Source organism: Tachypleus tridentatus, chromosome 8 (assembly GCF_004210375.1).
Source record: "Tachypleus tridentatus isolate NWPU-2018 chromosome 8, ASM421037v1, whole genome shotgun sequence".
In the NCBI taxonomy this organism is placed as follows: domain Eukaryota; kingdom Metazoa; phylum Arthropoda; class Merostomata; order Xiphosura; family Limulidae; genus Tachypleus; species Tachypleus tridentatus.
Window position 1 is genome coordinate 89,660,486 of NC_134832.1, and position 15,002 is coordinate 89,675,487.

The window sequence follows — 15,002 nt, forward strand, 5'->3', positions numbered from 1 at the left end:
AGCTACTCGAGGGCTATCTGTGCTAGCCGTCCCTAATTTAGCAGTGTAAGACTAGAGGGAAGGCAGCTAGTCATCACCACCCACCGCCAACTCTTGGGCTACTCTTTTACCAACGAATAGTGGGATTGACCGTCACATTATACACCCCCACGGCTAGGAGGGCGAGCATATTTAGCGCGACGCGGGCGCGAACTCGCGACCCTCGGATTACGAGTCGCACGCCTTACGCGCTTGGCCATGCCAGGCCCCGTCTTGAGAATACATTTTTATTTCAAGTGGGTTTCTCGTCATCACGAAACGAATGGAATGTAGGCTAGTGTATTTTTTGCATCAATATTACGTAATTACCTTCATGGGCATGATCTTGAAAGAGTTTAGGTTAAGTGTGCAAAATTAGCTATAATAATATTAACATTACTCAATAATCCATAACATACATAGGAAGGAAGAAAGAGGTCAAACACACATGACCTTTCTTGGTCTTAAATGACCAAACCCCGATGCTGATAGAGAGAGGGAGGATAAAATAAAAACCCCTGGTGCGTGGGTTGAGAGAGAGAGAGAGAACCGTAATTCAGACTGTTCCAAAACCAGCACACAGACACTATGATGCAACTGCCAACAGCAAGACACAGAAAGCTATAATGTCCTAAGTACAAGGACTTCAAGATACTCATCTTAAACACATAAACTAATGTAAATCAGACAAACAAATCATACAGTACAGAAAGAGGAACACTCTAATTACCAACGTCATATCAAACAGAAAAGATCTAAACTTATACCTACGTACAAACAGCACGAACACAAGTATGCAATAACGGAATGCATAAACAAACAACGCAAGCAAAAACGAAGGTTACAATCGAATAAACAACCACAAAAACAAAACAGACATCGAACCCAATAACTGAAGCTGACAAAAAACAACAAAGGTTTCATGACTTTATTACACAATATCAAAACGCACGAGAAGACTAAAAGTGAAGATGAAGACGGTTTTATGTTTCATTAACCCCATCATGAATCCACACAAGATTTCATAACATTAATCATAAACATCACTAAACACTATTTCATACCTTTATTTCCGTACATAATACAACAGTTCAGAAGCTCTTACAATACATAACAGATCTAAGAAAATAAGTCAGCACAATAATCACAACAGATATTAGACAATATACATGGGCTTGGTCTTGAGAAGAGTTCAATTGCAATCTGAGCTTCCATGATCTTTGGGATTTTGGTCTTGAAGATCTTGGAAGGTCAGATTGCAGTTGAAGGAAGGTGGAAAAGGTCAAACACACCTCCCCTTTCCAAGTCTATAAGACCTAAACTCCGATACACACTGCAGACAGACAAAATAGTCAATCTCAGTTGGCCCATGAAGAAGAAATATTTCCCTTTGGAAAGTGCTCGGGTTATAAAGTATCATATTTTTGATTTAGTAAATATAAAGTGAGGTTCAGACAAGTTCAAACTAGACTAATGAGGGCATGTTGAGTTCGGGAATATACAGAATTCATTGTTCTCATCTAAATCAGTAAACATCTAAGTGACAAATGACAGCTTTTGACTTTTGAGAACTCAAGTAATCTACTTATCTGTAAAGTTTTACAAAAATATAAACTACTGGCAAAAATTATAATATGTAACATTTATTATCATAAGTTGGAAGCACATTACACCATATAAATTTTATGTACCAAGCCTTATTGAGGCTTTAAAACATTTTCTCAAGCAGTGGCCCAAAAGTAAATTTCAGGGTGCCAAAACTGATTGTATATTTATTTCATTTTTAAAATGTTGTAAGTTTTAACACTTCTCAAAGCACATGAATGGTTATGTAGCTCCAATTTTAAGTTAGATATTAAAAATCAAGTTTTATGAACAATAAACATTTGTAATGTATTTGATAACAAGACTTCAATTATGATTTCATTTTAAAATCTGTTAAAGAACTTTTTGTAACTTCTTAATACAACTCACTCAAATAATCAAGCATACCAGTTTTTAATAATCCTCATGATTGTATAAAATATTTATCAATAAAAATAATACCATATTACAATATTTCAAATTCTATATAAAAGTTCCTTCTTAGTTTTATTCCTAAAAAGCAAGCTATCAAATGACTAAACATTTAAATTAAAAATTTGTCTTATGGTTACAGGTTATTTTATTTATTGTATTGAAACTGTTTGAATTAAAATTAGGTAGTTTTAAATCTTCTAACAAAAGTAACAGTATAAATCTTATAACCTGAAATATTCAAGCATGAATTTTATTACACCAACTAAAGTATGTATAAGATGATACCAAGTAAATAGTGCTAATTTTATGTTACAACCTGTTCTCGTAATTTGCTGTTTATTTTGATAACAAATATCTTTGTTTTCCTTAGTCAATATTTGTTTGAATGATAAATTTTGCAAGATTTTTATAATACATCTTTTGTATTTTATCTATAAATTACTAACAATATGATGCAAAATGCCATAATTCATATCAGTCTTATATCTAATAATTGTAAATATAATCTTTGAAGTAGCAGTACAGTTTTGTAAGTCAATAGTTACTACACACAAGTTACTGTGGTTTAAAATTTTAGAATCTTTAAAACTACATAATTAAATTTTTGTTTAAAAATTGAACCTGTAAAACAATATTATTGATTATTAGATGAAGCTGTATGTAAGCTATGCCAAACAAATCACCACACACTGATGTCCAGGAAACTTAATGTAAGTAATGCTAAAATAAAATACAAAGTGACTATAACTAAAAGTTATATTTCACTCAATAGTCTCTCATTATTCCTGTTATTCATCGATACAAGACATTTAACAGATTGAGCTATTATTTTAAAAAACTGTTCTTGCATGAAGACCATTTTCAAAGTTTAATAATTTTTTCCAGCATAATTTTAAAGCAAATAACTGGATGATGATTTACTTGACAGCTAGAATTATTCTCTGTAAGACAAGAACTAGAATTTTAAACCTGAGCAGCACCGTATATGTAAATGTACTGAATAGCTATGTCAGAGCCCTCTAGTATTCAGATAAGACTTTTCTTAATTTTGATCCACTCAACATAGGTAAATCAGCTAGCAGCACTTGCTACCACAAGGGATTTATCTGGTTCTTGAAACCTAAAGATGGAATCAAAAGAGCAGAGAACAGTTACTTGAATCATGCATCAAACCCTAGACCCTTCAATCCACAACCAACATGCTAATCACTAAGCCATGTTAAACCCTGAAAAACAATAATCAAACAACTATTTTTTTCAAGTGTTCAAATTACAATGTTTTAGTGTGACAGAATGTTCTTGTCTTTTATTACAAAAACAGTTATGTACAATAATTCACAACAAATGAAATTAAAACATGGGTTACATATATACAAAAAATGGATTGTAAAGTAAAGCATTCTATAACAAATGCAGAATTAGGAAACTGGTTACTAATCAAAGCCTTTAAAACATACAGTCAATATGCATATCTCTACCAGAAGTACTATTAATTGAAGTTATGTTCAGTACACAACTATGTATTATATAAATTTTATTGTCTAAATAAGTTTTACATTACAAAAGTTGACCACAATTATCATAACAGTCATAATGAAAAAAACAACTTGAAAATTTGAAGCCCCATCATAAACTGCAAGATATTAACCCTTTTGCTAAACTGTGATAAATAATATATACCTTACACTACTCTTCTTTCCTAATATTCCCACCAAGATACATTTGTCTTGGCTATGCATATAATGTATACCATGGAAATCTAAAAGTTTATTTATGGTCGTTTATTTTATGATTACAACATATCTTTAGCAGAATAACATATTACCACAGAAGTTTCAGATAAATCTTGGAGTTTCTTCTACTTTTACTAACTTACTTCTACAGATTACACTTTTTAATCATAAAAATAAAAAAAAAAAAAACTAAAATTAACTATGCTTTCACTTTTACAAGAGGCTTCCCTCCATATTGTTTTATAGAAATAAAAGCATGATTTATCTCAAGTTTCATATACTGGATATAGTAGCAGAAACATTTGAATTATTGCTGGTGCAGACAGTGGTGTAAATGCAATGACAGTATGGAAATAATACTATAGAGTCTGGAGTGTGATGGTTTAATCTACTTAATGTAAGTAGACATTTTATTTTTTCTACTTCTGTCCTTTAAAGCAAGATAAAGAAATTTAAGGTGCACATATATCAATATGAAGAAATTATGTACTAAAAGCAATAGGTCTAAAAATGTCACACACGTGATTTTTGAGTGTTCCAAAAAGGTGAAGGAATATATGTCACAAAACAAAAGATTCTACTGTCACATCATAAACGTGATAACGGCTTTGAAACTATTTAGCCTAAATGTTAACATTAAAACAAAATAAAAATAGAGAAAATAAGTTCCATGTCAGGAATACATACTGCTGTTAGAGTGAAAGGATTAACCTAATCTAAATAATTTAGGCACTAAAGGTAGTGAAAGTACTGCCAGAGCTATGCACATATATTATAATATGATCAGTACATAATTTTAATATATTTGAAATCTACCTTGACCTCTATAAACAGATGTGTGTTTGATTTGCATTTTTCATGTTTTTCCTAAAAATACTTCAGTTCACATTATCCATAAGTTACAATGTGTAAGATGATCACTTTAGTATTAGATTTACTTGTGTGCATAAAATTTTAATGGTATTTAAGTTTACACATCATACAAATATTTGCTTTCATTAAAATGAACGTCTCCATAACTGTTGCGATATTCTTGAACACATAAATTTGACAATAGGTATTAAATATATTATACTCTTTGCTGATTTAAATATTTTTATTACTTGGTTTAAAATCTGAACAAAAACTAATATTCAACACTATTTCAGAAGACTTTTATTAAATGAAAAAATTTTGAAGTTTTTGGTAACAAGAATTTAGTAGTGTAATTTAAATAATAAAAAAAAATTAAGGACTATTTTTTTCAATCAAACTGTCAGGCAAACAACGAGAACACAGCAATAATTTTATTCATTTATAATAATTTAATCCAAAGGATTCTGTAGGTCATAATAGCTTTACTGTTCATTTGAATCTTAATATATACAGAAATGTTAAATATAAATCATTTTTACAGTAACTTTATGAAAGAAATGCATAATATAGTTCATCTTGTACAATGAATATACAATGACTACTAATTTTATACACTGGAATAAAGTATGGCTTCAGTATGATACAAAGAATACAGAAATACATACAAAACTTTTCTAAAAATAATGTTCATTATCCTAGAATTTGCCTATATTAAGTTTCTTTTGCTATTCTTACATGGTAATCCATGAAGACTTACGAAGATTTTTTACACAAGAGTACAATTTAGGCACAAGTTACAAAATCTAATGCCAAACAAACACCATGAACTACAGGGTGGGCCAAAAGAAAGTATCAGATGAACAGTTTCCATTACACTAATGATCATGGTAGGTGAACACCTGATAACAAGTTTCTTTTACCATAGGCTCCATTCATGGAAACTTTCACAGTCATGTAAAATCCGTGTGAAACTTTAAATGCATCTAGTTTTCATTACTTTATTTTGGCCTGAATTATGAGGAACTACATCACCTATATTATAGTCTCAGTACCACCTATAGAATTGGTGCGAGCTTGATACCAATGGGAATCTGTGCCTGAGGAAGATCCTCTTCTTATCCGGGAGTGAACATCAATGGGCTGGTTCCCACAAGACAAACATGAAACAAGTGTGGACGGCCATTTGGTTTGGGTTTCTTTATCCTGGTAATACACACATTGTTTTTTAAATTTACATGCCATACAAATAAACTGTTTCTTGGCATTTCTTTCCTTGGCCCTCTCTTCTAAAACTTTAGCCATTATTGCTGCTGATACATAATCTGGAGAGCTCTCCGAGATCCCCAATGTACTCTCCTTTTGCTTTACAGTCCCATTATCAGGAATTTTATTTACTGAATACACCATGGCTGTTGGTGGAAAAGTTGGAATAGGTACACGTATTGTCCTAATTTCTGGATTATTATTCTGCGTTTCTCTTTTTGTTCTGAGACTTAAATGAGATTTTACCCGTTCTTGTAGATCTAAAGGAATCTGTAAAGACCATGAATAAATATAAAAGCCAAAAGTTTATCCAGATATATGCAAACACACACGAGATTGACTGAAAATTGTCTCAAATTATTTGTTTCTAAGTAAAATTCAAAGTAAACATCAGTAATATATAATGGAACTAATTAATTGCTATATTCAAGGTACTTTTTGTTTACTTTTTTATGTGACTCATACATTACTAGGGGCTCTGTAACCAATACAGTTATAAATTCACAACTCATTTGCTAAATAACAATTTAAAGATATATGAACCTGACGATGACCGAAGGTCAAAATGTAGTTCACTCCTCTACGTAAAAAAAAAATATTCTCAACCCAAACGAGCCGTTTTTACATATATTTCTCTACAAGTGGGTTTTCTCGACATCACTGATTAAAGATATATGTTAAAAATAAAAGTTTCAATGGTAATTCTACAGTTACAGCTGGGAATTATCCATAGTAACATACTGTAATGTACTAAGCATAAAGATAACAACAATTAAATTTTAAATTTAATTTTTTCTTACACCTTCAACTAATTTTTTTTTTTTAACTGTGAGTAATCTTACTTCATGTTTTATGAGATGAGACTTCACATTTATGTATTGAAGTAACACATGAAAGGACTATTTGAAATAAAAATATGTAATGAAAAAAATAAATTTCTACATTGCATGTTCAAATAAACAGAAATAAAAATAAATGCTGTTCTTTGTGTGGATTAAATACACAATTAATTATTTACATTTAACAAATCAATATGTCAGTAAAAATATACATTAGAAAAATACTTACTACTTAGATCAGTGGTTGCCAACATTTTTATGCCCTGCACCCCTAAAAAAAATTTAATATGTTCTCGTGCCCCTTACAGTAATTATTTATTTAAGAATAAAGGTGAAGGTGGCCAACACAAATATTATCTTGCACCCCCTGGAAGGCTATCTTGCACTCCTGGTTGGGAACCACTGACTTACATGTTATGCTCTTAACATTTGTTTTATATATATACACTCATAAAAGAATAAAGTTTTGGCTAAAAAAAGTTAAACAAGTTTAATGAATCTATCCAGTGTTGCACAAAATGTTTAACCCATGATTTTACCAATTATTAAAAAAAAAGGTTTATAATTGAGATATAGCAAAAAACATCAGCCACTGAACAATTTAAAAATTTACTAACCCAATGGAATACTAAGAAATACTGCAACTATTCCATAGAAAAAGTCAAGTCTAGCTGTTGTAAGTAAAAGACCAGTCATATCCACTGGAATGTGTAATTTCAGTTTCACTAAGGAACTTAAAAAATAAACAGACTACAGTAATAGCTGTACTGAAGTTTTGACATGAAAGTACGAAATTATTTTTGAAATTTGAAATAAATGCAATTAATTGTAATAGGACATTATTACACACAAAGGTAGAGCATGTTACTGAAGAGAAAACACACACACATTACAACAACAACAAAAGAAAAGTTAGCAAGAGATTCAACTAGTGGTAACCAGTGTCAAAATACAATGGATGTCTAATACACAGATGTACATCCTTCTAGGCAGGAATATACATGGTGACAGTTTCCAGAAGAATCTGACAAACCTGATGAAAGGTCTATAAGAAAAATTCAGTAGGTATATAACACAAAAGCTATACAAACAAAGCAACAAAAGAATAACAAGGGAACAAATATATCAGGGGTAGATTAATATACCTGAACTTATTTTAAACTTTACCCTATAGTTACAACAACAAATTCACACATATACATATAAATACAGAATATTTAGGACAGCAAATGTTTGTAAACTCAGCATGGAAATCTCTATACAGTTGCATTACATCAAGCAAATAATTTTTAAAGACTGCTAATATGAGAATTTACCTTTGTGGAAAATCAAAATATTAATATAAAAGGAATGAATATATCTTACTGAGCTGTATTTGTGAGAAACAAAGTTTGAAGGTTTACACTGAAGGAGTTGCACAGCAGTGTTGCAGTCATTTCTATACTGGTCCTGAAAAATAAATGAAGACTATATAATGTTAAAAATAAAGTTTTTAAGTGCTACATATCACAAACAAAAATAAGTACTAATGTGAGCATTGTTTCTAATTCCTGGTTATTTGTAGTGGGAAGTCAGAATTATGTATATGCTATCACTTATTAATAATATTAGCATAAACAGTGTTTCCAGTTCCAAATACAAAACTTTGTAGATACAAATAGGTAGTGATCTGTATTACGCTAATAGTTCCAGTTTGTAATAGTGCAAGTACTAATAAATTATTAACCTCTAATTATTGTGTCCATTATATCTACCTACCTATTTACCTATTTTAACTAGTATATCTAAACATTCACATTCACAGATCAAATGTATGTATATTTTCTATTCAGAGCAAAGCTATCGAAGTTGGCTGCTGTTGTCCATCATTTTGAACTGTTGACCAAAGAGAAAGCAACAAGTCAGCAGCACCCTAACATCTACGCTAATGGATTGACAGTCATTCTTATAATGCACCCACAGTTTGAAGTATGGAGAATATTTTATGGTGTCCATGTATTTGAATTAGCCAAAATCCAGAATTCATCCACAGACCTAATCAACATCTGGTGTCAAGTAATATGTCTTTGATTAAAAGTTAGGATAGAGAATGCCTACTGCAAATGACTAAATAAACTTATTATACAAGGTTATTTTTACTTTTACAAAACTTTTCCGATGATACTAGAGGTCAAAGGAAAGAAATTAAAATTAGATTGTGCCATCAGTTACTAGTATGCATGTAATTTAAGTTTTTTAAACACCTTGACTGTAACACTCTTGTCTTCCATCAGCATTTGGCCTAACAAGTCACCAATTTTTTTTTATCTTTTTTTGTATCAATTGTGTTACAATACCTATGTTTTCCTCATAATTACCAAGATCTATACAGCCATTTTGCATGGTACTCATGAAATGCATTACTATTTCATTCATTTTATGCAGTAAAAAAATATCATGATTGTTTTTTAAATTTACAAAATAGCATTGTAAAAATATGCAACCAAGATTGTGTTGCACATTTCTAGGTTATAAATATCACAAAATTCCTCAAAGTATTACATTATATGCACTGCTGCAGTGTTTAATCATTTTACCATGGTACTTTCGGTTTTTCCTCATAAACAAGATTCTACTCGAAAATTAAAAGAAAAGAAAGATTTTTTTTTCCTCTTATGTTTCCTTAGAAAAATGAAATCCCACATCAAAAATAAAAAAGGATGGAAATGCAAATTGCATATATTTTGTTGGAAATCAAAATTTTGGATTTGGTGGGATCATAAGAGGAAAAATAAAGTACTCCTGGCCTTATGGTTATCATGTTTAAAAACAGTATGTTTAATGAACCTGATTTTTCATCTCGTATAATAAGCCTAAAGAATACTTTTTTATACTCACTGTTAGTTGTTGTTTTGAAATTTATCAAACAAAAACGTAAGTCCAACTTACATTTTCTTCTTCTAGCTCAGTTATGGTGAATCGAGCTTCAACTAGTTTTGTTGTCATGTCAGAAAGATCTCTTGTTAAAGCAGCTTTCTCTGTTTCATATTTGTCCACCTAAAAAAATGAAAGTGAATTGATCAGATACAGTTGAGATGGGAAGAGAAACTGAAACCAAAAGTTTGTTGTACTTTGTACAAACCTGCAGGAGGATTACCTAAAATCCTCATCCCTAATTTTGAAGTGAAAGACTAGAGGGCAACTTGTCATAGTCATTCAAGATAAACATATCTATTATACACACAAAAAGCAATTTTTTACACTGTCTATTAATCTGTTAAACATTTTAAAGAAAATGAATCCCACTATTGTCAGACTAACCAATGAACTTTACCATCACTCTTATGTGGCATACATATCTGTAAACTGGGGAGATTAATTTCTGTGTGTGTGAAATAATGAAATGGAAACCATAACAGCTATTTCTTCTAGCTGATAATAAAATCTTTTGAAAACTGTGACACATACATACATATTTAATGTGTAAGTATTCTCGAGAAGTTGTAGTTTGAAATTTGAACTTGTATTTGATATTTATGGCAAAACTACTAAATCTATGTGTCACTCTCCCTAATAATGAATTACTGACTAGAAGCAAGATAGCAGTCAGTAATGTACCCATAGTTTAAAGTGTGAGGACTATTTTATGGATCTCACAAATTCCAATCAGGTTAACCAGTTACAAATTCCAAAGCTTTACCACAGGGCCAACAAGCACCCAGTGTAGTTCAAATTGTCTATGTGAACTTTCATTAATGTTGTTCAAAAGCCTTCTAACTACAACTACTATTAATAACTAATGTCATTAATAGTTCAGAAAATACCATTGTCTACTTTTCTGATAATATGACTAACAGCCTTATAAAGTGCTTTAGTATCAAATTACTAGTAATATATCACATAATATCCTTCCAGTCTTGTTGCACATAATAGTACAATGTTTCATTATTGTTAATATGGAAAGAATGTTACAAATTTACATATTTGTAATCAATACAGTAAAATCTAGCCAGAGGTAGTAAGTCTATGACCAGTTTCTCCAGAAGCATTCTAAAATACAGGGGTTGATACAACCACATTCCCTGACATCTCCCTATGGATTTATGTTTCACAAGATCAGTCATGGACAAAGAAAAAGTGAACTTATGCTATTTAACAAAAAAAACTTTATGAAGTCTTTTTTTTTCTAAGTTAAATGTATTTTAGCATGCATATACAACAATTGTTGAGGTAGGTAGTAGATATATTTCACCAGAACATTTTCCCATACTATTTGCTTGAAGTATGTTTACAAGAAAAAAAAGGTAGCCACTTCAACAAGATATAACAGAATATTTGTGTTTTTTCAAATCCTATGTTGCTGTACAGTGATGAGTTCCATTGTTTTCCTCATTCAATCCTTTCATCAAGAAACATGCTGAATAAGTTTTAATGAATCTATATAAGTACAGGGTGTTCAGAAAGTCACTGTGCACTTATTTTTTTATTAACAGACATGTTTCAATATAGAATACAGGAGGTAAATATGAATGACAATTATAAACAATGTTGAAAATGATCCCCGTTGGCATCAATACAGGCCTGGATCCTTCTTATTTTGTTTCTAAACACCGCTATCAGTTGCTGGCTTGAAATAGACTGAATAAAATGTGATTACAAAACTGCACAGTGACTTTCCGAACACCCTGTAGAAGACAATTTAAATCCTTTCAAAGGAAAGCAGGAACTGATAATAAAGGAATGTTTACTTATTGACAGACATAAACCTGCATTCAATGAGTAAAACAGTACAGTTTGTTTAAATCTTATTAAACAAATCTTTAAATCTGTAAATGTCAGAGTTGTTGTAACATTATAAAACTGTAATTTATACTCACAATTTTTAAAAGTTTGTCTTCAAGTCCTTGGTTTACTTTCTGAAGTTTCTTATGGCTTTCATGTAACCTGTATCAGAATAAAATTCTACCATATAATTCTGTCAAGGAAAGGAAAATTAAACATACATCTGACATATATTAACACTATCTTACACTGAAAAGGTATTTCTCATAGGTACTTACCTCCTCTTACCCAAAGCTATCTCAATCTTAGTCTATTCTATAAGCATTGCTCAAAACCTTTTTTGTTAACAGTGCACACAATCTTTTATACTCCATCAATTTCACACCAATTCAGAACATCAGTATGTCAGTGGGTAGGAAGGGTGGGAAGTGGGTGAATAGAGGTAAGCCCTTATCATAAATACCTTTTTAGAATAAGGAAATGTTCACTTCTGAGATAATCTCACCCAAAGGTAGAATCCCACACTGCAGAGATGGAGGGGTCAGTGAAGGTTCATCAATATCCAATCACATGGAAAGTGACTACAATGAAAGAATGGGTGTGCAAGAATATGAAAAGAAAGCATGCATGTGGGATATAGCACTAGTACTGGAATAGGTATGCTCTTCATCCAGTAATCAATAGAGTAACACAAAGAGGGTGAAACTGAATTTGCAGGCTCCACTACATTCAAGTAGAAAGGTATATGACACCAAATCAATGGAAAAGTGCTGTATAACTATGACATGAAACACCAATGTATTGACAAACACAGAAATTTTAGTGTATAAGTGACAACGTGAATCAGAATATGTCGACTGTGATCTATCCGGGCAAAACATCCAGTAGAAATGCTTTGTATAAGATATTGTGATTATAGGGTTTTTATAATCAGCCTGTTGTCAACATACATCACACTTTATCCACATGTGTAGCAAGACGTAGTACTGAACATAATGGAAGCACCTTGGGTTACGAGGGATTATGCCAAATGCAGTTCATCCAGGCAAAAAACACCCAATGGAAGCACTCTGCATAATAAAGTTTTGAACAACTGTAGTCTTTCCTGGGAAAAACATCCAAAGCTAGCATCATGAATATTATGTTATTGTATAAATACTGTTAGGTATACCTATGAATACAACATTGATGGCCTTCTCACTGAGTGGGTACACAACATCAATAAAGTTCCATTTTGTTTGTTATATAAAACTCACTCAGGAGGAAATTTGTCTGGAAGAATGATATACTGGAGATAGTACATATGTGATCCCATATCTTTAAAAACAGCAAAATCTCAGTTGTAGAAGTGAGTCAGTAGGGATGGGTAAAAATCCTATCTGCTTTACTACCTTCATATATGAAACAATCAAAATTGATAAAAAAATAAAATTATATATATACACACACACACACACATACCACTAAACAAGATGCTGGTGATCTTAAAGAAACACCCCATCTCAACAGTGAACATTAAAGAGGTATTCATAATTAGTGCTAATATAATATTAAGCACTCCTGACCAGGCAACAGCTGCCCCAAGGTGGAATCCTGAAATATGATGTATTCAACAATAATACATAAAAAGAATGGTATATCAACTTACTCCACTCAGAGGCAAACAGATGTGTGTGTAGAATCTCCACAGGAGGAAGATTATATCCACCCAAGGAAGACACAGCTAGGTCATGCAAATAATGTGAGACAAATGTACTGGAAATTGTCCACATACCAGCCTCAATGATTAACTCAAATGAGGGTAATAGGTGACATATTATGAGAAACAGAGGGATATCATGGAACAAATAGATGGAAAAGAGAATCACAAAAGGAGGCAGTACTAACTACATAACATGACAGGAAATGAACTTGACAAAGAAGCAGATTTGGTGAGAAATATAAGGTACGGAAATAAGAGAAATGGCCAAACAACCTTCCTTGGTAGCCAAACACAGTTTACTTAAGTGTAAATATTGGTTGCATAATACCGACTACAACTATTTTGAAGAGGTGTTACACCCTTTGTCTTTCCTTAGCTGTAGGCATAATTACTAAGCTGAATATACATTTTCTAACTAGCAGAAATTTAATAATTTCACTATCCAATCAGCATTAACATTTTAGTCGGACATTTTGACCTATGGCTACTAAGCCATACTCATTTTTCCTGCTTAACAGTCAATAGATATTTAAATCCTTTAACCTCAAGCTATAAAATAAAGTAATATTGATGTACTAGCCCCATCTGATGATCTTACTCATTACTTAATGACCTTAAATCCTAATCTTAAAACAATAAAAGCAACTTGAATCAGCCATCACAATATTTGTAAGAAACACATTTCTGTAAAACATCTAACTGAAAATGACAAGCTTAAAATGTTTCAATAAAACTTCCAATAAAATCCTTAGATACATACAGTACTTTGAGTTGTTAGAAAAATGCTTAAATTGCAATATTCAGTGAATTAACACTTTAACCACAGTAAATAGAGCACCCATTTGGTGAGCAAGAGGTTTTGGTTTATTTTAAACCAAGAAAATGTGAAAGTTAACATTTTTCTTACCTGTAAATACATTTAAGATAACTACTCACCAATCTGCACAACAAGCTATCAGTTTGTGCCACTGCCTCAAAGATTTTTGCACATATCACAAGCTTGAACAAAACTTCTATGTCTTCACATATTAACATGGACTACACCTGCCTTCAATGAAATTATCATTACAATATCCACCAGTAGGAGGATGATACATCCTACAAATGCATGTATTAATCCCCAGGAGCACTAGCACTTGAACAAAGGCTCATTCTTAATAAGACAAAAGAAATACACTAGAAGTTGGAAGAAAGGGTGGGAGATTCTACAAAGAGATTAATAATTACCTGAAATAAATGTTCAAGTAAGAAAAATGTTAATTTCAGAAATGTTTACTTATTACTCTACAGTCAAGGAAAGTATTCATTTGTTCTTATGCTAGTGGGATTACACTAACCTGAAGAACTCTCCATATTGACCTACAGCAAGGCTTCTGGGGCAGAAGTGAGAGTTCTCCTTATTTCACAGAAGAAAATTAGAGGGTGAAGTTGTATAGTGAAAAAAGAAAGAAGAGGTACTTAGGTTAAACAGAAATCATCATATCTGCACTGAGTGATAGGACAAGCACACATATTTGGTGTTGTCATTTTCTTTTGCTGAAGTAGAGTTTATTTTTTTTTAATTTTTTGCAAAGCTACATGAGGGACAACTAGTGTAGATGTCACTGCAGCTAAAATGGTGAGCATATTTGTTGTGATGAGGATTCAAACTCACGACTCTCAGATTGTGAGTTGAGTGCCCTAACCATCTGACCATGCAGTCATATTGAAGTAGGGCCTGGGAAGTAAAGTATTATATACTGCCAAAGTAATTTTATGAGAAACCTGATCTCAAAAGCAGGCATTGATCAGGACTGGATGAGCTTAACATTT

At 31.7% G+C, this 15,002-nt stretch overlaps 1 protein-coding gene across 7 annotated transcripts in view; it reads right to left on the reverse strand.

Moving 5' to 3' along the window:
• Positions 1-1,069: 1,069 nt before the first annotated feature.
• Positions 1,070-15,002, reverse strand: part of LOC143222897 (uncharacterized) — a 41,791-nt gene continuing 27,858 nt past the window's right edge. For all 7 annotated transcript variants that reach the window (XM_076450049.1, XM_076450051.1, XM_076450052.1 and 4 more), the window contains 4 exons: positions 11,584-11,650; positions 9,656-9,763; positions 8,093-8,176; positions 1,070-6,158 (listed from right to left, as the gene is read on the reverse strand). In XM_076450049.1, coding sequence (XP_076306164.1) covers positions 5,658-6,158; positions 8,093-8,176; positions 9,656-9,763; positions 11,584-11,650 — 760 coding nt within the window. In that variant the 3' untranslated portion in view covers positions 1,070-5,657. The remainder of the gene's footprint in view (positions 6,159-8,092; positions 8,177-9,655; positions 9,764-11,583; positions 11,651-15,002) is intronic.